Genomic DNA, 22,851 nt, shown 5'->3' on the forward strand with positions numbered 1-22,851 from the left:
TAATATAACATAGGTAAGCAATTTTACCAATACCTAAATTTTAGATTCTAAAGAATACAATTCCTTCCATCCTTTGGATGCAGAGCAAAACAGAATCTCATATGCCTTTGTCCTGCAAGAAGATGCATACAAGGGAGCTGGGTTCCACCTGCACATTCCAGCCTAAGGTGGGAACCATGCACAAAAAAAGTTTGGCACCTGCATCACTGCACTAAACCACATGGGCCTATAGGAGGAATTCAACACTATCCTGTTCTGATTGTTCCACCAGTGCCAGAATTCCAGCTTGCCAGATGGAACAAATTCTCCTTCCTCCCCTGCATCCTGCACTAGTGGGATCTCCTGACCCTCCCGAATCTATTTCGGGGGGGGATACAGGGGCAGAGGGGTGAAGCTCTTTTGCATAAGCAGAATTCCATGTGCAGGGCTTGCACTGCTGTGTCTTGTTAGGCAAATCTCACCCTAAGTGTATAAAATGTATATATTTGTGTATATATGTGTGTGTGTGTGTGCACACACGCTTTCAATCTCACCAGAAGAACCCATTAAGACAGGGTTCTTAACCTGGGGCTGGGGGAAGAAGGTAGTAGAAAGAGTGGAGAGGAGGGGAAGGGAGAATGATAGCAAAAAGATAAGAGGGGTACAAGATGGAGAACGGGGATAAAGATCACCCTGGCAGTGCTGCATATATTGGGCAACCCGCTGACACTGCCCCCGATACACCAACTTAAAAGAGGGTTCTAGGGCCCTGTGAGTCTAGGCTGAGGAAGTCAGCCTTGGGATGGAAGATGCCCTGCCGCCCTTCTTAGAGGATGGCTGGGTCAAGGGAGAGGGATTCCACTGTACAAAATACCACAGTCAGGTTATGATTTGGGGCCGAATGGGAAACATTGCTGGGTGATGAAAGGTCCCCATTTCTTTCCTGTTCAAGTTGACTTGTTGCAGTATAGTTAATTAGTGAGGGCTTAGGGGAAGCTTACCATGAATCTAATTACAGTGCTGGAAAGCTTTAATAATGCTCTTATTCTGAGACAACGTGATGCTATTTACATATTTTACCATGACATGGACCATGGATGGCTCACAACTCACTGTGCAATCCCGCTGAAAAAATACACAGTATCTCCATGTAGCATTGAAGGAATAGTGACACAACTCGCAATGGTAATTACATTTGTTATCTTAGCCAGTGGGGGTGGGCGGGCGGGGGGGACAGGCTCTTACTTTGAACCCTGGGAAGGAGGAAGAACGATCATGATCAGTGTGCAAATTGGAAAGCATCTCACATTTCCTGCGTAAATCAAGAGACATAAACTGTATTCCAGTCTGTCATGCTGAGCTGGAGGCAGCTGTCAAAGGTGAGCCAAGAAGAACAAGGAGCTGAGCCCAGAATCTGAACTGAGCAACCAAGACAGGACACACAGGAACACCCCTGAGCTAGGAGGCCACTGTTGCCCAGACAAGGTCCCAGTGTAAACAGGAAGTCTTTATATAGCGCTTCCTGTCAGCCCAATGGGCAATCTGGATGGATGGGGCCATTCTAGAACCTGACTAGATGATCGAAGCTGCAGTTCTGATAGCTCATCACATGCAGCTGAAGCACACAGAACCAAAAGTTCCTAGTGTCTAGCCCAAGCAGCTTCTGATATCTGCTCATGATTGCCTTTTTGAGAGGAAAGGAGTTTGCAGACCATAAGCAACCCACGTGTATGAAGGACGTTAGAATCTGGAGGATGAACTTTGCAGCAGGGTTTATAATCTTGGAATCTTCAATAGATCCCCCCCCATTTTCCCTTCAAGAGCAGCCATGTTACTCTGTACTATGCAAAGAATAGCCATGTACGTTTGTAGTATTAAAAAGATCAAAAATCCTGAGACATGTTAAGGAACAAATGCTGTACTGTATTTTAAAGGAGCAATGCTCACTTCTTCGGATGTATGAAATGGACAGAGAAATATGGATGTACAGATACACACACGAGTTACTCACCCCTGTAGCTCAGTTTTAGTGTGTGCACACATGTGCAAGTGTACAGAGACTGAGATGCAATGGTGGATAAACCAAGTTAACGAGAATGAAACAGAACAGTAATCATTGACTCACAGCAAATACATCATATGGTATTTATTTCCTTCAATCCTTCATTTTTCCCATTATAATCTTTTTCACTGAATCTGTAAAACAATAATCAAGGAAAGCTGGAGAAAGAGATTGCCTGGGCAATTCTAAATGATAGGCAACTGACACAGGTGTACATTTCTTGCGGGAGGTTAATCATATCGCCAGTTTGTTTGCTTTTATTTGAGAGGGTTCATAACAACAAGGACTGCTTTGAATGAGACATAATGAATCTTCTCTGCTTCTGTACAACATGAGACTGGGAATCTCCAAAGAAATCACATACTGAACAATTAAGATGTGAACATAAAGAATTTGCTAAGTTATCAGCATATATCTACTACTACTTGATATATGTTTTAATTTTTCCTGAAAATGGTCTGTATGCCTTCCCTTCAGTGTGTCTTGCACAGGGACAATTTTCATTAACCTATACAGTGTTGGAAGAAAACGAAAAGTGTTCTTGAAGAAAAAATGCAACATTTTACAAGATATTAGATGTATATTTTTATTACGAGCTCCTATCATTTACATAAATCTTGAATTCTAGCATTATCGGATAATTTCAATATTTGTATTCAACCCAGTGGATTTAGAGTTCAAGAATAATCTGCAAGGTTTTGCATCTTATATTAGGCAGAAAGAGTAAGACCTGACTAAGCAGGCTACACTTGGAAACAATTGCCCATAGCGTCTTTGTGTGTGTGTGTGTGTGTGTGTGTGTGTGTGTGTGTGCAACACACAAACTTTCTCAAAGGCTTGCTAAGCCTACCAAAACAGATCTGCTATGAAAGTAAATAAATTTTCGTTGGGATACCTTTGGACAAATCACAGAACTCAGCAGCCAAGTGGTTAAACATTTATGATTTGATTTTATCTCGGCTTGGAATGTCGTTGGAGTGTCCCACTTCTAACAACTGTTTGCTAAGTTAAGGCTTTAATGTTTACACAGCGCTGAATGAAGCAGCCTGGTCACCAGATGTGAATGCTTCCCCAGACTGGAGTTTTCTATCAGATCACCGTCCTAATGGTCCCTGCGCCAATCTTCTTCCTTAGGACGTCCACCAGCCTTTGCAACCTGGAATGGGGGAGGCGAGTGAAGAAAAGGAAACTAATATTAGGAATGTCCTGGCTGAAAGAGACAGTGTTTGCTCTGGACCAATAAGTCCCAGGGGTGGTCATGCTAGGAAACAAAGCATTACTGTAACAGAGACAGGCTCCCAAGGCAGAATGCAGACAATTTGCGAGGAACTTTTAACCTACAGCCCAGCCCCGTCCCAGTCAGAAGAGCGTGTTAACTCATCTCCCACTTCGTAGTAAACACAATATCTGAGAACCCCGCATCTCTCAGGTTTGCACAGTACTGCCGACTGCTTGTGTGTGAAGTTTCTTGCAGAGATGCCTTCACACAAGCAGCAAATTTGGTTCCTGTGGGGCAGGGGCAGGGGGGAACCCTGCTTTGGTGCCTGTTGCTCTCGTTACATGGAACACCCAATTCTCTTTTGTCATTTAAAATATCTCTGCCCTTGTTTCTACCTCAGCCACCAACAAGCTTTAGTTGAATGCGTTGCTGCATATTTAAATTTCCCTATACATCATAATGTATAATATCATTTGCAGAATTGGAGAAACTAGTGAGATGGTTGGATAGGGGAGGTGGAAGCCCTTTGTTGGAGAATCAGGCCTCCTCCTTTTTCCTCCTATCCCTTCTTCCTTCTACCATGATTCCTTACAATACCCACATAGTTTTCTGGCAGCCCAGCTCATCCACCTCCCCATTTACATGTTATTAAAAACCAGTTATGGAACAGGCTCCCTAGAAAGGCTCACCTGGTGCTTAACATTAAAACAATAAAGACATTTCTCCTTCCGGATCTTTAAACATGATTTTAACATTTTAAAGATCAGTTAATGTAAAACAGTGTGGTTGGAAGGTGTGTCCCTTTCGTGTCATTTATTTGTGAGATGTATATATATATATATATATATATATATATATATATATACACAGGTATATATATATATTCCGTCTTTATCCCTGGCAGGGACCCAAGGTGCCTTACAGCTACCACCAAGAACACAGAAAAAAGAGCAATAATTAAAAACTAATTTTATATAATATTGTTGAGTTTGTGGGTGCCAGACCCCTTTAATTGCTGGATCCAGCAAGTGTTAGAATTTAATCAAGGCTTGGGGTTTTAAACTGGATGCCAGACAATTCTAATCCCAGGATCCACCAACATTCTAATAACAATACATTTTAGCAATTTCTTTTGTTAATGTATCAAACTTTTTTTGAAGGTTCTCCACCCCTGCCCCCCGCATGGCATAAAAACATATATTGAGAGAAGGGGAGCAAATCCAACACTAGGATATTAAAATATACAGTACTTTTTGCCATTGGGAATTTCAATAAATTGCCCTCAGTAAAGCTAAAAACATCAACATAGTTATACAAGAAGGAAATCATGTTCCATCATATGTGAAGAATGTTATGTGCAAATGAATTTGTTCACGTGGATGAGAGAAAGAGATATATATGGTTACCAGACGTCCCTGTTTCCCGGGGGACAGTCCCCGGATTTACAAATCTGTCCCCGAACAAAATCCGTCCCCGGAATGTCCTCAGATTTCATTTAATGTCCTCAGATTTATATTTTAAGTGTTGTAGATTTATTAGTAGGGAATGAATGTTGTGTGATTGCTTCATTGGCACAAGACACATCATATGGGGAGTTCCGGCGAGGCAAAATGGTGGGCGCCACGGCAGCGAGCAGCTCCTGAAGCCAGCCAGAGCCAACTGCGCTACCAGGCTGGCTCTGGGCTGCTGAGACTGCCACTGCCGAGGGGGAACCGGGGGTGCCCGGTGCATCAACTGGGGGAACCGCTGGACCCCCCTCCCACAACCCATATCGAGCTGGGAGCAAGAGCGCTTGGTCACCCGGCCAACTGCCCAGTGGCGCTCCAGGGCCAGTAAAAACCCCGGAGCTGACGCAGTGAGAAGGAGGAGATGAGAAGGAGGAGAGAGAAAGAGGAAGGAGAAAAAAGACGGGAGCCCTGACCTTGCCGTGCCGCTGAGGAGGAGAGGTAGGAGAGCACCAGGAGGGCAAGGACACATGGCCGAGCCCAGGACCGACCCAAGCCTACTCCATGGCAGCTAGCGCTCCAAGAGAGCAGGCTGAGGCCCAGAGGAAGGCCACGCGACAGAGGAGGCCACAGAAGAGAAGATATTACTTCTTTCTTTATTTTTTTAAAAAATGTTTTTAAAATATTTTTTGTGTCCCCTCTTTTCAAAAGAAAAAGGGAAAAAAAGTGCCCCCGGATTCTTTGAAAAAAATCTGGTAACCTTAGACAGAGAGAGAGAGAGAACGAGAATGAGAACTTTATAGCAGATAACTGCAAGCTCTACAAAGATAGCTGCTTTGGTTTTAGTGATCCAAGCAGAAGTATCTGATACTGACAGAGGTGCACACTAGGTATCGAAACTCTCACATTTTCCAGGAGACTCTAGGCTCCTTCCAACTGTGCTTTTTATTGCACTATTCAGAAAACTTCATCCCTGAAACTAGATTAGGAATCCACCCACTACGTAAAAACATTGGTACGGGAGAAGGGGGCGGGGTGAGTGGTAGGCAATAAGGCTTTCAGCAAGAAACAGGAAATGGTGACAGAGAGGTTTAACTACTTTTTCTATGCTCTGTGATACTGAAGAAATTTATGCAGGTCAAGTGAACCAGGAGAGCAACAGAAGGCTGCATACATGCAGATGTGCTCATGGCTACTTGGAATAAGCGGATGCCTACCGGTCTCAGTAGGATAAAGTATGATGAACAATTCCCCATGCAGCTTCCAAACACTGAACCTCCAGAATGCTTTCCCACTGAACTAAAACCCTTCTGCATGTGTCTAAAAAGTTTAAACCCTCTAATTCAGGCATAGGCAAACTTGGACCTTCAGATGTTTTTTGAGACTACAATTCCCATCATCCCTGACCACTGGTCCTGTTAGCTAAGGATGATGGGAGTTGTAGTCCCAAAAAACATCTGAAGGGCCGAGTTTGCCTATGCCTGCTCTAATTCCAATGGGGCTTAACCTCAAGTGTGTGTACAGGGTTGCGAAGTTACTTTTTTGAAACTTAAAAATCATTATTTTTAAGCGAGGGCTGCAACATTCAGATAAGTTTAATCCATGATAAGCGTATGTTGGTCCTCCTGATGAATCAGGCAGCAGATTTGGAAGTTTTTACCATTCTCTTTAATGGAGGGTGCACCCAAAGTTTGCACAAGCAGGAGGTGACCATTCTTTCCCCTTCTCCTCTTCCAATTTATACCCCCTCAACACCCCCCCCCCGCTTTAGAGGATCAGGTTCCCTCTGAAGAGTGAGGGTGGCATTGTATGGGGCCACAGCACGGTGGCAGAACTGCCAGAAATTGGATGGAGAGAGCCTTTGCCCCAGCTAAAACAAGTTCCTTCTACACCATTTCGTAAGTGATATGTAATTATTTTCTTATCACTTGGCACGATGAAAAAGAAAACCTAACAATTCAGATGTCTGTGTGGGCTCAATGTTGCTTAAGATGTAAAAGCTGGGAATGTACCAGTCTAGCCTGTCTGCGTGAAACCTGAGAGATACAGGCTAAACACTGTGGTACCTTCTTAGTGTGCAAACATTTTATTATGGAAGACGATGCAAATATTTGGAAGTCGTGGAATTCCTCAGGGGGAGCAAGCTCAGCGCACTCCCATCCACAGGTAATGGTACTGGTGTTGTCTCTCAGTTCTTGGGGGGCAGCCACAGCAAAACACATTGCACCTCAATGTGGCTCTTGTCTTGTTTTCATTTTCTCCCCTTCAGCAACAGAAGAAAACCCACCAACATTTGTCAGCATAGTAATACCATGCATGGGAAGGGAATGGGAAAGACAGTGGCTGGAGGACTTACTTATGAGCCTCAAGAGTACAGACATATAAGGAGATGCGACCAACCACCATCAGGGAACACCACAATTGACAAGTCAATGAGGAGTCACCCATGCTTGAAAAGAAAGACCCATAGGATGAAAGTTGCTGTCTTCTGGTTAACTCTGAAACTGTCAGGCCTCATTGAAAATAATGAGGCTTAGCAATCATGGCTATGGCTCTTCAGATGAATGATGACGGCTATCATCAAAATGAGGTAGACCACACCACGCATCAGGAATGCAAGACCACTTTGCTCTTTGTTTTATTCCGGAAAAAAAATTGCAGGTTTAATCAATGGTAACAAGCTTTTTCTGGGTATGAAAGAAATGGACCCAAAGCAGAAACTACATCTCAAAAGCAGCAAATTACACTTGAAGAGAAAAGTATTTATCTAAGAAAGTACTTTTCATTCAAAAATAGTACTTGGGATAGTACAACCAGACTGGGCTGGACTGGCCAAAATAAAATTTGGCTGCTGTTCCAAAAGCGCTCTCTCTCTCTCTCTCTCTCTCTCTCTCTCTCTCTCTCTCCCTACACACCCACCCACCCACCCACCCACCCCATATAGAGCAAATTCCACAACAAACAGTGCCCAGTGCACTGCACAACAGCAGGAGACAGGTCACATTTGCCGGCCGGCCAATGAGCACAGGTTATCATCCTCAAGCCTATGAGTGTATGTGGGGCTTGAAGGAGGAGGGGCAATCTTTATTCCCACTGCAGGTGTGAGGTGAGGAAGAGCTGGGAAGGAGGTCTGTCCCAAGGGAGAGGTGTGACTACCCCATAAAGCAGGGGGTTAACTGTGGAGCTCTTCTGTGGAATGCCTTTTTGGGGTGGTGACGCCCCCCCACCCTCAGTTTTCTAAACTTCCATTTTATCTTTGTGTTTGGCATTATTCTCTCTCCAGTTTAGTTTCAAGCTGTTAAAATTAAGTTAGCTTATTTGTATTGTCTTGAAACAATGTTGTGTGGATTTATTTACTTTTGTATTTACTTACTGACCTCACACTTATTTCTAACCATTCTGAATTTTTTAATAATTGCAATATGTTGTTCATTTGATACATTGTGATCCACCATGGGCACAATTTTGTGGAAAAGTGATATACAAATAAACAGATGGTGGTGGCGATGACCTTTAGACACCTGCCTGTTTCTTCAAGACTTTCAAACCTTAAATAATTTGCCTGTGCAGCAACAGTGACAAATTATTGCTTCTAAATGTGCAGAACTGTGTTGTGTTTTGATATTTGTTGACGGCTTTATGTGTTATTATTGGATTCCACCCTGAGGTCTTAAGACAAAGAAGAGAGATAAGTTTCAAAAGTAAACAAACATTTTCATCATTACCTTTGTGAGTTTCACTAGGGTGTGAAAGGTGGGATATAAAGTCAACAACAAATGAACCGAATACCTGAATGTACTATTCAGAATAGGAGCAGGAAAAAGGACTTTGCCTATAACAAAACACTGTGTACTTCAAATGAAAAACAACTGAGCAAATTTAATATGGCAGCATTATTAGTCATTTACAGTGCTATGAGTCTAGGGTTGCCATATGTCCGGAATTTCCTAGACATAGCTGGAATACTGCAGTCTGAAGCAGGGTCCAGGCAGAAATCACTGAAATGTCCTTGAAAATCTGGACGTATGGCAACCCATGTCGGAATTCTAGATTTTGCTGAATAGCTTAAAAACTTCATTATTTTTGAGATTTTGCAAAAAAAAGCACAACATAAAAAAAGCAAACTCAACTACTTTGCCAAAAAAACTCAACATTTGTGTCTGGATTTTCACTTTTTGAAATATGTCAACCCTAATGAGACGCTTTGGTTGTATACATGCTACCGGCTTAAAATGAAGCAAGGCCATTGTTTCTTTCACTGGATCAAAGCTGGTTTGTGGGAGGAAACACATCAAAAGATAGTATTTCTTAGGAAGCAACAGGATAAATAAAGGATTGTGGCTTATTTTGTGTGTATATCGCTTCTCACACCAGTGATGGGAGGGCACAGGATGCAGAGTAAACAGGGAATGTGTATGCAGCCTTTGTTGTTTTTGGTACAGCTGCCTAACATAGCTACTGTTCTGGAAATCGGGTCCCAAAAAGTTCAAAAAGAACTACTATTTGGGTTTCTGTACCTTATATCCTAGCTGCTGTCTAGACACCAAATTGACAACATGAGGTTTTGGCCCTAACCTCTGTGCTATATATGAGTATAACACTGAATGCTCTTCTTCTCTGGGATGACTGCTCTTTAGTGGAAATTGCCACACAGTTAGAGGAGTGTGAATCTTGCTGAAGTTCATGACTTTTTGAAGGGACCAAGACAGGGCGCTGCCAGTATTCTTCAGGAAGCAGTGATTTCACCTCCCTTCAAACCAATAAATACTTCAGTACAAATGCTGTCTGTAGCACAGTTAGCTCAGCTTCATGGGCAAACTGTTTGCTAATGCATGTGAGCCTAGGTTCATATGAACGGTAGTTACATCACTAGCGGACTACATTAGGTCTGTAATTCTTCTTGAGGGGGTTCACACAGCCACATTCATGCACTGATCATGTAATAACAGAAATACTACCAATGGGAGTTGCACATTTATTTTGCAAAATATGATTGTTAGCAGTGTTCTTTATTGTTGCACAGCAAATAAGTGCAAAACTAGAGGTTTTTTGACCTCCGGTTTCTTCCTGTCCATGGCATGCATCATAAAAACATCACCAGATTATATCTAGGAGTGATCAAAACATGCAATATCACTATCTCTAAAATTAGCTGAAGCTATGAGGTGTTCTTCAGATGGTCAATATTGGTTTTTTGTGGGGAGAACTGCGGGCTTAGTCACATAGTGGTCTTTCTCATCATTGTCATTTGTCTTTGCCCAAAGCAGTTCCTACCTATGAGTAACAGATCATCCATCTTGTTTATTTATGAGCAGAAGCTGTATTTTGTGATAGTTTTCTGATCTTTTGCTTTACACTTGTTGCTGTTTGGAGGCCATGCACACCCTGGCAACCTCACAGAAGATCAGAAGGTTGAAGGTTTGAGTCCACGCGACAGAACTGTGGACTATCTGTATTGATATTACTTGGCACTGTGAATAAGTGTTGTCCATTTCAATACAGCTTTTTATGGGAGAAAAGTAGGTTTCAAAGCTGGCTTGAAAAGTGAACAAGTGATCTCATCTTTCAGAGTGACTTCCTGCCCCAAGATTTTGAAAAGTTGGTTTAATTATATGCTTAAGGGCAGAAAATGAATTGGACAAAATGGGCTCCCTCCCTCCAACGCTGGATCACCCGTTGTCCTTTTTCATAAATGTCTTTTCCACCAATCAATATCCAGTGAGGCGTGGTTATAAGCAGGGTAACAAGCATGGGAGCTGGACTACAACTCCCATCATCCCTGTCCATTAGCTATGCAGGCTAGGACTATTGAAAGCTGGCATCCAACAGCATCTGGAGAACCCCAGATTGGCTGCCTATGGGTTTTTGTAATTGTTGGTAGGCTTGCAGGCGGATCATGTAAAAATGCAGTTGAAGGCATGCTTTGCAGCACTGTTTAAATAAGATGAGAGTCTCCGGAAACACTGGTGCTGAGCCCATGACCTGTTAAAATTAATGGTGTTAGTTTCAGAGCATCATATTCCAAGTTCTGTGTGTTCTAAACAGCATTCCATGATGACTTAAACGCGTGCCGCTCCCTTGTGTGTCCTCTCTGATTGTTTATAGTCCTGGTTTAAAATACCAAGTGTCCTCCATTAAGCATCCTCTGGACAGTATAACCAACACAAACTGTTCCTTCTCCATCACTCTGTATTGCGTATTTGGCAAACTTTGCAACAAATCTTTTGGCACTGTGTCCTTTTAATTTTTATTCTCTCTCATCGTCCTTATGACATAAAATTACCCCCCCTTGCAAGCAATCACATTGCCTTACAAGAGAACAGAACAATCTCACACCACGAATCAGAGTGACATCTGGAAGTGCCCAAAAGAACTGTAATGGACACCAGAAGCATTATTCTCATTATTACTTTTTCAATGATTGTGTGTGTGTGTGTGTGTGTGTGTGTGTGAAATAAGACTTATCAGAGGCTGAAGGACAACCTCAGTGAGCCCTTTGCTTCAAGCCACATGTAGGTGCCATTGTCTGTTGGTGAAGACAATTTACAAAGATAAAAATCAGCTCAAAATTTTGGCAAGATGGCCAGTACTTTATTATGTTTTCGCCTAAAGAATACTGAATTTTCTTAAAATTAGACTGGAACCCTTCAAAACTGGGAAAGATTTAAAACTCTGATAAACCTTTATGTGGTAAAAAAAAAAAAAAGGAATATACAATTTGAAGCTTAAGTTATATGCACCATCTTTATCAATGGATATAAACAGGACTGCTCAGCAACTTTTATGCAGCAGGGATTTAAGCGGTTGGCTAGATTGTGAAAAAAATAGTAATATTTTTATATGGACATATTTCATCTGAAACCATCAGAGGTGCTTCTGCCCGATGACTCAGGTAAGGCATCTGGCAGAACTCCATAATTAACAGAAATACGGTACATTTTAAAGACTTGATATATCTTTTGGTTATCTATTCAAGGTGGCCTTGCATATTTTTTCAAACATTTTTAGCAGTTATGCTTTATTTGTTCAGCCAAGTTTTAGCACTGTCTGATAATGATTTTTACAACATGAAAGGGAAAAAAACATTTTGAAAAACCAAAACACTATCCATTTATTATATTTGGGAAGAAGTAATTTTAGCAAACAATAATTGGCCAGGATGCTTGCCTCTTTTATAATATAAAAGTGAGTTATAGCAGTTATTCAAATTAGCAAACACTGTTTTCAAAAAGGTAATTTAATAGTTTGCAGTTATCGAGCAGTTATTATGGATTTTAAAACACTAAGTAAACATCCTTCTTAGTTTTGGACAAAGCATACAACTCTGAGATCTAATTTGTTTTGTGTCGTTGGTCTTGCTGAATGGTAGTTTCTGCTGGGCTGGTGGCTTACATTATTTAACTTCACTATGCCAACATCTGGGTTTGCTCTGAAATATTCCACAACAAGCTGATGTTATACCGCAGCAGCCCTTAACCTAGCCTTTCCAGTTTACTGAGTCTGCTTGGTATATTTTGCCATTGATAAATCAATGTACAAACTTCCATCTCTCTGAAGCTGTTATAAGCAAACTGTAAATGAACACTCGGGTCAAAAATTGGGTGTTGGGATTATGTTGACTTGGAAAACATTTGATTTTCATAGAATACAGTTTATTGTTTGGCAGGGGGAAGATGTTCCAGTGATGCCTACATTTTCATGAAATGCAGTAGTGAACATTATCTAAGGGATTTTAGCTGTGCATAAGTGACAAACAAGTAAGTTAAAGATCCCACCTCTATGAACACCCATGCTCTACTGTAAGAGAAGCTACAGTTCACACAGTGTGTGATTGTTCCTGCATGTGATTAAGTTATGCATGCAGAGGGCTCTATAGAGCCTTCAGATTACCACAGTCTTCTTTCATCTGTTTCTTACATTGGTGATTCCATATTAAGAAAAGCCAGTTCTATGACTCCAAAATGACATGTAGATTGAGCACATGCGGTCAAAGGTTTATATTTTGCACAAGTTATTCTCCTTTTATTAATCAATAGACATGCATAACTTACTTAAGCTCCATCACTTCACCATTGTCCTCATCCCCACCATCCAACCTGTCCACACATTTTCAAGTCTTTCTCAGCAGACATCAATATTTCATTTTCTCAGAGATGGAAACAGAAACTGGAGCCAGTGAGGAGTAGCTCTAGTACCAAGCTCTTCATAAGCAGAAAGAATTGGGCCCTCATAACATGTCCACCAGGTTCTCATAACATTCTTACAAAAACCTATTTACATTAGAAAAAAGGCTATGTAGTTTTCCTTCTGCATACAACTGAATACAACTGGCTTCTCAAGAAATAGTTCAGCTATCCACTCCTTCTTAATTAAACAGAGAGCACTGGCCCAGTAGAGTTTTGTATCTGCACCAACCTTCGTGGTTGTCACAGGAGTCAACAAATACTTCCAGAGTGACCTCCCTCGCCTAGCCTGGCCAGAGAGGATGTGTGCCTCACATTGGCTTGAAGCTTTGTTAAACATCTCAGTAATGGAACGTCCTATATGTTACATTTGCTTTTATATTAATAAATTATCTTTATCTGTTTTAAGAGTACAGAACAGTATCCACTTCGCCTGATACCATCTCTATGACCATAGTAAAGGCCCTAGATGAGCCAAAGGTGCCTTTAATTTGTAATTTCACTGTTGGATCTATAAATAAAGACTTTCCTAGTTGTTAGTTGCTGTTCTACGTTGTGTGCATTCATATTCTTTTAGGGTAGTGGTGATCATAAGAGAGAACTAATCCTGCCTTCCCAATTTTTCTTTTCTTACCCAGAGAGCACTGTAATTCCTTACATTCTCTTTCTTTCTTTCTTTCTTTCTTTCTTTCTTTCTTTCTTTCTTTTATTTAGTGTTTCCAATGCATGTTATATATATACCACAAATCTTTATCAGTAGTAAATAGAATATCACATACAAGGGGATTTTTAGAAAATGCCTTGATTTGTACTTAAACAAGCATAGTTCAGACCCTGACTTTATTTTATTTTATTTCAGTAGATTAGGAGGCACTAGATGAATTGTAGGGGTGAAAAAAATTACAGCAGACTTTCCCATACCTGGTGCCCTCCAGATGTTTGGGGCTACAGCTCCCATCAGCCCCAGCCAGCATGGTCAGTGGCTAGGGATGTTGGGAGTTGTTTTTCAACAACATATGGATGGCAGCAGCTTAGGGAAGGCTGGTATAGACTATATGAACTGTTTGGAACACTTGAAATATACTATGTAAATGCTATGACTATTGCACATCATAAAAATCCAGCGATTTCTATTCACTAGTTTAATTAGGACCAGAGGTATGAACCTGATATTGTGTAATTCCCATTCAATCAATTCTGTTTTGATGGAGTTCATGATATCAAAATGATTTTAAGCACATTATGCCACACCGCAACATCATCAGTTAACAATGGAGAAAGAATCATTATTGTGATGCGTGACTTACATAATGGCTACAAAAACACATTGGAATAATATTTAGATAACCAGCACTAGGGCTTAGGAAGTTAGGATATGCCATTATGAAGGTTGCCCAGAATAGCTTGATTTAATCCTCACTTCCGTTCCCATCTGTGCATTTTCATCAGGATACAGTGTGATGATCCGTCATAATCAAGGACCCTGATTTGATATTTTCAGCCGGTAATGTGATTAATTACTACATCTGGAAGGATCACTCTTTCTTGACCTCTTCAGGTACGCACAACAGCTGAAAGAACTGTTTGAGGAAATAATGAGAGAATACCTGCTTTGTCTTTTCAACTTTCACATAAGCTGGAAAATCCATACTGTATACTTTTTCAGAAAGTAATATTTTGATTGCATTGCTCAGGCAGAGTTCATGAACTAGCCGCACAGTAGGTGGCTCTGTATGAACCTGGAAGCATTGTTGGACAAATTAAGAAGGTGCCCACTGGCTTCCTTCCTTGCTTTTCTAGATTGCCTCATCTCAAAAGGTTTGGAACAAATAACAATGCATTGAAATGACACGAAATGTCTAACTCAAAGCAGATAAAACATGACAAATGCTGGATCTCAACAGTTCCACTGGCACCAGACCAGCTCAAAGAGGGGGTTGAACTGCTTCTACCTGATGCTCAGGTTGCACCAAAGTAACAGAACTTTAATGCCTCAAGCAAAGGTTTTACAGGTCAAAACCAACAATCTGAGTTGTGTGTGGAAGCCCATAGGGACCTGATGGTCTGGAAACCTGATACGTGCTTTCACATTCCGTGAAGGAAAATGGACTTATCATTGAATTCATTATGGGCCATGTGGAGATCTTTTGGCAGGTTGGAGGGGGAAGTGGAATGAGATGAGGCTGCTGAAACTGTGGACACGGAGGGTCCAAATCAGGTGGTGCCTCCATTGTGTTGGTGCTGGACACCCCAGAGGAAGAGCTGTCAGAGCCAGCCCCAAACCACATCTCCCGAGAGTGAGGTTGCCTGGCAGGTGAACCTGAGACAGACAGTGAAGCGGCAAAGCAGAGTCTGCCCCTGACTTCATGGACACACAATAAAATGTGTTAAAACTCTGCCTGCTTGCAAGAGTGCTCACTTGCTTGCCCAGCCCTCTAAAAAAGAATTAGGCTCAGTCAAAACAAAATGATGGCATTTTTTGACCACAGGCTCTCACACAAAGGTACAAGAGACATTTGGAAGTGCACTGGCAATGGGAGCGAGTTGGAAATGGGGTAGGAAGCTATCGTCCCAAGGTGTGGTGTGAAGCCACATGACACATCATCCTTGCTGAAACTAGGAGCAATTGTTTAAATCTGGATGGGAGATCCCCTAAGAACACTCCTGCATGCTACTTGCTTGCTTGTTTCCAATACTCTGTGTATTAGTATAGAGACAACTGAAGTCATGAGCCAGTCCCTTAAGCTGCTTTCTTCTTGTAATCTTGCACCATTTAGCATGTTTCTGGAGCATCATCTCAGTTTCCCAAACATCAATGAAGCTATTAAACCCCAGTACCAGGTGTTCCCATCATCTGTAATATTCTCTCTCCCACTCTCCCCGGATTTAATTTAAACTAGCTCTCCTGATCAGGCTTGTGAGATTCTCAGCAAACACATTCTTGCCAACTGCTGTGAGGTGCAAGCCATCTCTTGCCAGAAGTCCTTTCTCAAGAAAGCGGAGACCATGGTCCATGATTCTCCTAATGTTTTAAATTATTATAATGAGATCGCTGTGTGATAGCAGTGGGGTTTTTTAAAGGAAAACTGAAGAATCATGAAGAATTCCCCTTCCCCTCAAATATTCAGTTATTCACACCTTAGTTTTGTTTGGTGGGGGCTTTCAGTTAAATATTTGTTCTTTTCCAGAATCTGTTCCGATGCCCAGGAATGAATTACAATATTTCTTACAGTGGCCAAATCAGTCACCCTTTGAAGAAAATGGGCATCTGCTCTCTTTCCACCTGGCTGAGTTAACCATCACTACCTTCACAGAAACCAGACATTAATTTATAGAGATATGAAATCCAAATATTGATTCATATTTAGTCTTACATGAGAACATTATTCTGAATCTACATTGACTCAGCTTCCACAAGTTATTTGTCTTGTCTTCTCCACTTCTTCCATTTTTTAAAAAAGAAGCGGGAAGGTTTTAGAATGTGCAGGGTGATTTTGCTACAGTTTATGTCACCCTGCAAGCTCCTTGTAGCTAGGGATGCTTGAGGATTTTGCTCTCTGATTTCTGAGGTGAACTTACCTGATTTGCACCTTGCGAACTAACACTTTATTATCTCTTGGAGTTCATGGCTCAAAAAAAGGCAGAGGGCCTTTTTGATAGTGGCACCCGCCCTGTGGAATGCCCTCCCATCAGATATCAAGGAAATAAACAACTACCTGACTTTTAGAAGACATCTGAAGGCAGCCCTGTTTAGGGAAGTTTTTAATGTTTGATGTTTTATTGTGGTTTAAATATTCTGTTGGGAGCTGCCCAGAGTGGCTGGGGAAACCCAGCCAGATGGGTGGGGTATAATAATAATAATTTACATATTGAGATAAAAATGAAATACCAGTACATATTTTGCGATAAAATAATCTTTAAAATATGAATTCTGAAGGGGATTTTTATTTTAAAAATGACAGATTAAGCTAGTAACAGGCTGGAATGGATTTATGAAGGAACATGTGCAAAATTGATTGGGACCATCCATTTGTGCATGTGGCTTCTTTCTAGAGCTAACCAGGCTTATAAATATGTTGTTGGCACCTGTCTGCCTTGAGAGACAGTGGAGTGTGTCTCCGGAGGTGAAGTCAAACCACTGTATTAGCAGCAATGAAGTGACCTCCCTGGGATGTACAGGAACTATATTAAAAATGAAGGGTTTGTTCCCTTCGTTATTGGGGTGTTGGGGTAGAAACCCAGACCTCAGAAATGCATATCCCCACATGTCATCATGTGAACAATACTAAAAACAAATCTTTATTTTATAATGCTTTATACAGTTTTAAACCTGCCAGGGTGTGGGATTTGTTAGCTTTCAATTGTTGGAAGCTGCCCTGGGTGATGCAAATGCATTGGAAAGGTGGGATACATGGTTTTAAAGTAATAAACACATAAATAAAAAGGATGCTGCTGGACTACAACTCCCAGCATCCTTGATCACTAATCATGCTCCTGGTGCTGATGTTTGTTGTAGTCCAAGAACACCTGAAGGGCCACAGGCTCTTCACTGCCCTATGAGGTATATATTAGCAGATCCTTCAAGATGCAGACATGACATTAGTACATGTTAAAAGGTGAGGATCTGTAGCTTAACGACAGAGCTCACACCTTGCACATCATCTCATGTCCAATTCCTATCATCTCAAGACTGGATTTCTGTGAAATACCTCTTCTTGAGAACTTTAAAAAAAACACCCCTGTCAATCAGACAAGACAAAGGGGCTAACCTGTGGCTTTCTAGGTTTTGTTGAACCATAGCTTCCCTCACTGGCCCTGCTGGCTATAGCTGATGATGGGGCTCAGCATCATCTGGAAGACCAAAAGTTAGTCATTCCACAAGTAGACACTGCTGGGCCAAATGGGTCAGTGATCTTGAGAGTATAATCCAGCTTCAAGTTACAAGATGGATTCAAGTTACAAGAAAGGAAATTCCAACTAAACATCAGGAAGAACCTTTTGACGGTAAGGTAGTAGAATCTTCTTCATTAGAGGTTTTTAAGCAGAGGTTGGAAGGCCATCTGCCATGGGTGCTTCAGTGGATATTCCTGTATTGCAGGGGGTTGGACTAGATGGCCCTCGATGTCCCTTTAACTTCTACAATTCTAGTTTGGGTCAAAATATTGGGGAAGGAAAATGTATGTCAACTAAGCTTTTCTATTGCTTTAATATGACAAATTTCCCATAAATATTCAAAGAAATTGCTTTGTTGGGATATTGGTACACAGCAGAACATAACAACTCCTAAGAATATGTCTTGCCTTTAAAATTCCTGGACTTTCTATTAAAATTTGTTTGTATGCTTTGGCTATACCCTAGTGATAACTCATCTAGTAGACAGTTGACTTTCTTTATAACTTATAACTATACCGTACATGTCAGTTCCTGGGGAAAAAATCCTTCTGTACAAATGAATTTTCCTGAGTGGAGTAATAACTGGGATTACCGAAGGGTTTAAAACAACTGTGATGTGTGCAATCAGTCTTAAATACCTAAATAAACTTTGTAAGTTCTCAGTTGGATCACACACAACCTCCTTTATACATTGCAATTAGTCTTAATTCTACACAAACCTTAATCCCTAAGGCAGACTGAGTTTGCACACCCACCGTCACAAAATCCAGTGACTTTACTGTGCCCTTTATTCACATATTCCATAGCTTATATGCCAATTAAAGACAATCTCTTCACCTTACTTTCTTCTATTTCAGACTTTCCTCTGTCCCCGCTCTGGGGAAACTTGCATTGGTTGTGTGGCATCCTCCATAATTCCTTACAACATTCCCACTACTTTCCTGCATTGTGTAAAAATGGCCCATGCCTAAGAAGGTCATATTAAAAATGTGAAAGCCAACAAATAAGGCAGCTCAAACAAATTCCACTGAATACAGAGAACTTGTTTTTGAAAATAAATAGTTCTCGTTGGCACCTGTCTGTCTCGAGAGACAATGGAGTGAGCCTCTGGGGGTGAAGTCAAACCACTGCATTCGCAGCACTGAAATGACCTCCCTGTGGTACAAGCCAGGGCAATATGTATGGAGGTCCTGCCCAGACAACAGGACGCCCCTAAATAAGCAAATTCATAATTCTGTCCTGCTTGATGTCCACATCACAAAACATAGTGTTTCTAGACCAAGAACTCCAAAAGGTACACAATCCTCCCAAAACCTCTTAAAGAATTTTGTGTGTGTTAAGATTGTCAGAAAAATTCTTAAAACGGGGAGGGGGAAACCCTCAGTGCCTTGATCCAGTATGTGCATATGCTTAATTCTCCCCATAGGAGCAAGCTAGCCATACATTTCAATGGAGGGAGCAGCTATGCATAAACATTCTATAGCAGCCAAATTAAATGACTGGCCTCAATAGCTTTGAGTAAGCTATTAACACACCCCGATTTGCAGCTAGTCCGTCATACCCTTTGGGTGAAAGATTTATATGATCTGAAGAGAATCCTGAATATTCACTCATCTTACCCTTGGTACAATTGGCTACAACAGGTATTGGATAGGGCTAGCCACACTCCAATACTTGGAGTATTGGAGGCTCCAATACTTTGACCACCTCATGAGAAGAGAAGACTCCCTGGAAAAGACCCTGATGTTGGGAAAGATGGAGGGCACAAGGAGAAGGGGACAACAGAGGACGAGATGGTTGGACAGTGTTCTCGAAGCTACGAACATGAGTTTGACCAAACTGCGGGAGGCAGTGGAAGACAGGAGTGCCTGGCGTGCTCTGGTCCATGGGGTCACGAAGAGTTGGACACGACTAAAGAACGTAACAACAACAGCCACACATATATTTTATGGATAGTTTAACTCAGAGCTTTCCAAACTGTGTGTCACGACACATTAGTGTGTCGGCAGCAGTGTGTAGGTGTGTCATGTGAACACCCCCCCGTACTCTTCCCGGGGCTGGCAATGGATTAGTTTTTCCACCAGTTTGTAGGTAAAACTGAATTACTGTGTCGCAAAATGATGCATGTCTGAAAAGCGTGTCACCAACATGAACAGTTTGGAAAACTCTAGTTTAACTCCTAAGAGAACGTCCCAGTTCTCTAGGACCCTACTGATGAAACATAATGAAAAAGTAAAGAAACTAGGTGTGTTAAGTAGATATGAATGTGCCAACAAGATGAGGAGAAAAATCAATCAATTAATCTAGTAGAGATATGGAAGTTACCCAGTGTTTCTTTAAAGTGTCACACGTATGTGATTACCTGTTCACCTGGCAGAGGTTGCAGGCATGAGCCCTTGCAACAAGCACCTGGCTCTTAGGAAACTAAATTACTCCCTTAAGTCCAAGGTGGCAGACACAGAAAAGCTGAGGGACACACGAAGGTGCATAGATAAAGGCTTTCAGAGATGTGGTTGAGGCACCTCAGTCCCATGCTGATTGGGTCTTGAGACAAGAACACATCATAGGAAGAGGGGAAAAATCATTTAGAAGGTATCCCTTTTTCAGGTGGTTCAATTCTGTTTCAGGTGGTTATAAGTAATACGAAGAGATGCGTCTAGGATAGAAATTTCACCTCACAGAAAGAAAATAAAAATGAGCACAAGTTCTGGCACAAAAAATGTAAGCAGATAGCAAGGCAAGAGAGAAAATAATCTGAAGGCTGTATTGTAAAGACATTGGGCTGGATTCAACTAGCCAGTCCCACTTGTGGGAAACTTGTGTAAGGACTTCTGCTGGTGCAACAGGGTTCATCTCCCTCAAAACTGTAGGGTGGGGGGGGGGGAGAAGGGAGATTGTTCCATCTCAGAAGCAGAAACAATTGACAGAGTGCTCTTCTTGCGCTATGCTGAATTTCTCCAATAAGATGAACAACAGAAGTTCTTAAACGATAAATGTAAGAGTTTTACACTGGGGCATAAAACCTGAAACACATGTCCATTAATGCAAGGGTAGGCAACATGGTGCCCACCATATGCTGTTCGACTACATAATCCCTGATCACTGGCAATGATGGCTGTGTCTGATGGAAGTTTTAATCCAACAACATTTGGGAGCATCAAATTGGATACCCTTGCACCAATGGGTTTTGAGCTAGATGTGTTTCTCCAGGAAAGAGACTCCTCGGGCTCTCTGCTGCGTTGCTGTGTGGTGAGTTTACCAGAGCAGTGAGAAATTCAAAGCCCCCGAGAATGTGGAGCTAGTTTCAGAATTCTTTGGGTTTCCCCCCTGAGGTTTGGGATGGAAGTATAGTGGTTTAAGAGGTTGGACAAAGACATTGCTTCCCACAGGGCCCCATCACTAGGGCCAATTTTCTGCCCCATCACCAAACTTATATAACCTATTGGCCGGAGCTGAAAGCAAGATGAATACACATTGCATGCAATGTTTCCTGTCTTCAAACTGAATTCAATTCTCTGAAATAAATTACCTCTTGTTTAAGATATTATCATAATGCTTTTAATGAAGCTTTAGGCAGACCTTCAGCCTGAAGAGTCAAACTCTTTACTAAGGCAAAAGAAACGTTCTTTTTAACTAAAAGTGGGACTGCTTAGCTCTAAAAATGGAATTTCCAGTTTAAACTTAAAAATCTGTCAAATATAAACATAACTTAATAAAATATTGTATGTAAGCAAAACATGAACAAAACTCACTAAAAGGTGCAGAACACAACCATGTATTTCTGCAATTAAAACAAACAGATTTTTAAAAGTTCTCAGAAATTCAGTCAATTCCCCCCACCCCAAATCAAAACAAGTATTGCTTATTTTTCATGAAGTTAGTTTATTGCCTATACATTTATTAACCACCCCCTTCTGATTTATAGGGAAGATTAAAGTCAAACACCAAATTTCCACAAGTTTCCTGAAACTCTAGAAAAGTCATTCTGTTTTGCAGAAAGGCCATTCATAAACCGGCATCAGACGGGGGGGGGGGGGGAATGAAAAGCACTGATGTCCATAAGCCTAGCTTTGAGTCTGCTTCCTATTTAATAGACATTGTACTCTATAGAATGCAATCTGTGCTTTAACGGTATCATGTTTGCAGTTAAAAACCTCAAGACTTTAGACCTACGTATAAAAGATAGTCATATTATCCTTTTCTGAGACACTGACCTGTATCCTCATTTAAAAATGAACAACCCATCTTTATGTAATTAAATCTTTGTTTTGATCTATTAGTATTCAGCAAAGTGCCATTTTATAAAACCTCGCCCTGAATAGGCAATGCTGGAGGTAACCATCTGCAGCTTTAGAGTCCGAGTTTGAATTGATGAAAAGAGCTTTGTGTTTTCATTGCCAAGGTTGATTCTTCCAGTCATTAGGCATTCCCCTCAGATCGAATCAATGAAGCTGAAGCTCTTACACCCATGTGTTAAATTCTCTTCCCCTCATGGCTTCCTTTGCCAGCTATACTCCAGAAAGGCTACTGGATCTTAGCCACATTCTTCTCACAGCTGTGTTAAAAAAGAACATCAGAGCGCCTTGCCACAAACCCATATGGGTAACTGGTCAGTCCCCTGCCTGAGGGTCACCTCACATTGTGGTGCGATTATTCAAAGATTCATTCTTGTTCTTGAACTGCGCTGCTCAGATCATTCTGGGAAAGATTATACCCTCCAGTGGGCGCTGGCGAATGTCTTGGACCTTGGTGTGAAATGCACACAATTCCCGTGCTCAGAGAAGGCAGATTAGTATTTACTTTCTGAGGAATAAGATGCTAACACCTATTGAACAGGCTGCCCCAATGTGATTCCCTCCGCCATGCACATTTCATGTGTGAAATGGCAGTGCAACACAGAAAGCAGATCCCGTTATGCAAAATGCAATGAAAGAAACAGAACTTGTTCTGACACATGACTCTTACAAGAGTTTAATTGTTTTTTATGCAAAACACACAATATATTACAGGAAAATTATGTATGCAATTATATGATAAAATGAAATTATGCTAATCTTGTATGTGTGCTGC

General features: G+C 41.4%; 1 protein-coding gene across 4 annotated transcripts in view; it reads right to left on the minus strand.

The window, feature by feature from the left end:
* Nucleotides 1-2,100: 2,100 nt before the first annotated feature.
* Nucleotides 2,101-22,851, minus strand: part of MIPOL1 (mirror-image polydactyly 1) — a 191,921-nt gene continuing 171,170 nt past the window's right edge. For all 4 annotated transcript variants that reach the window (XM_080978774.1, XM_080978775.1, XM_080978776.1 and 1 more), the window contains one exon: nt 2,101-3,197. In XM_080978774.1, the coding sequence (XP_080834900.1) occupies nt 3,131-3,197 (67 nt within the window). In that variant the 3' untranslated portion in view covers nt 2,101-3,130. The remainder of the gene's footprint in view (nt 3,198-22,851) is intronic.

Source organism: Podarcis pityusensis, assembly GCF_964106645.2.
Source record: "Podarcis pityusensis genome assembly, chromosome: 1".
NCBI lineage: Eukaryota > Metazoa > Chordata > Lepidosauria > Squamata > Lacertidae > Podarcis > Podarcis pityusensis.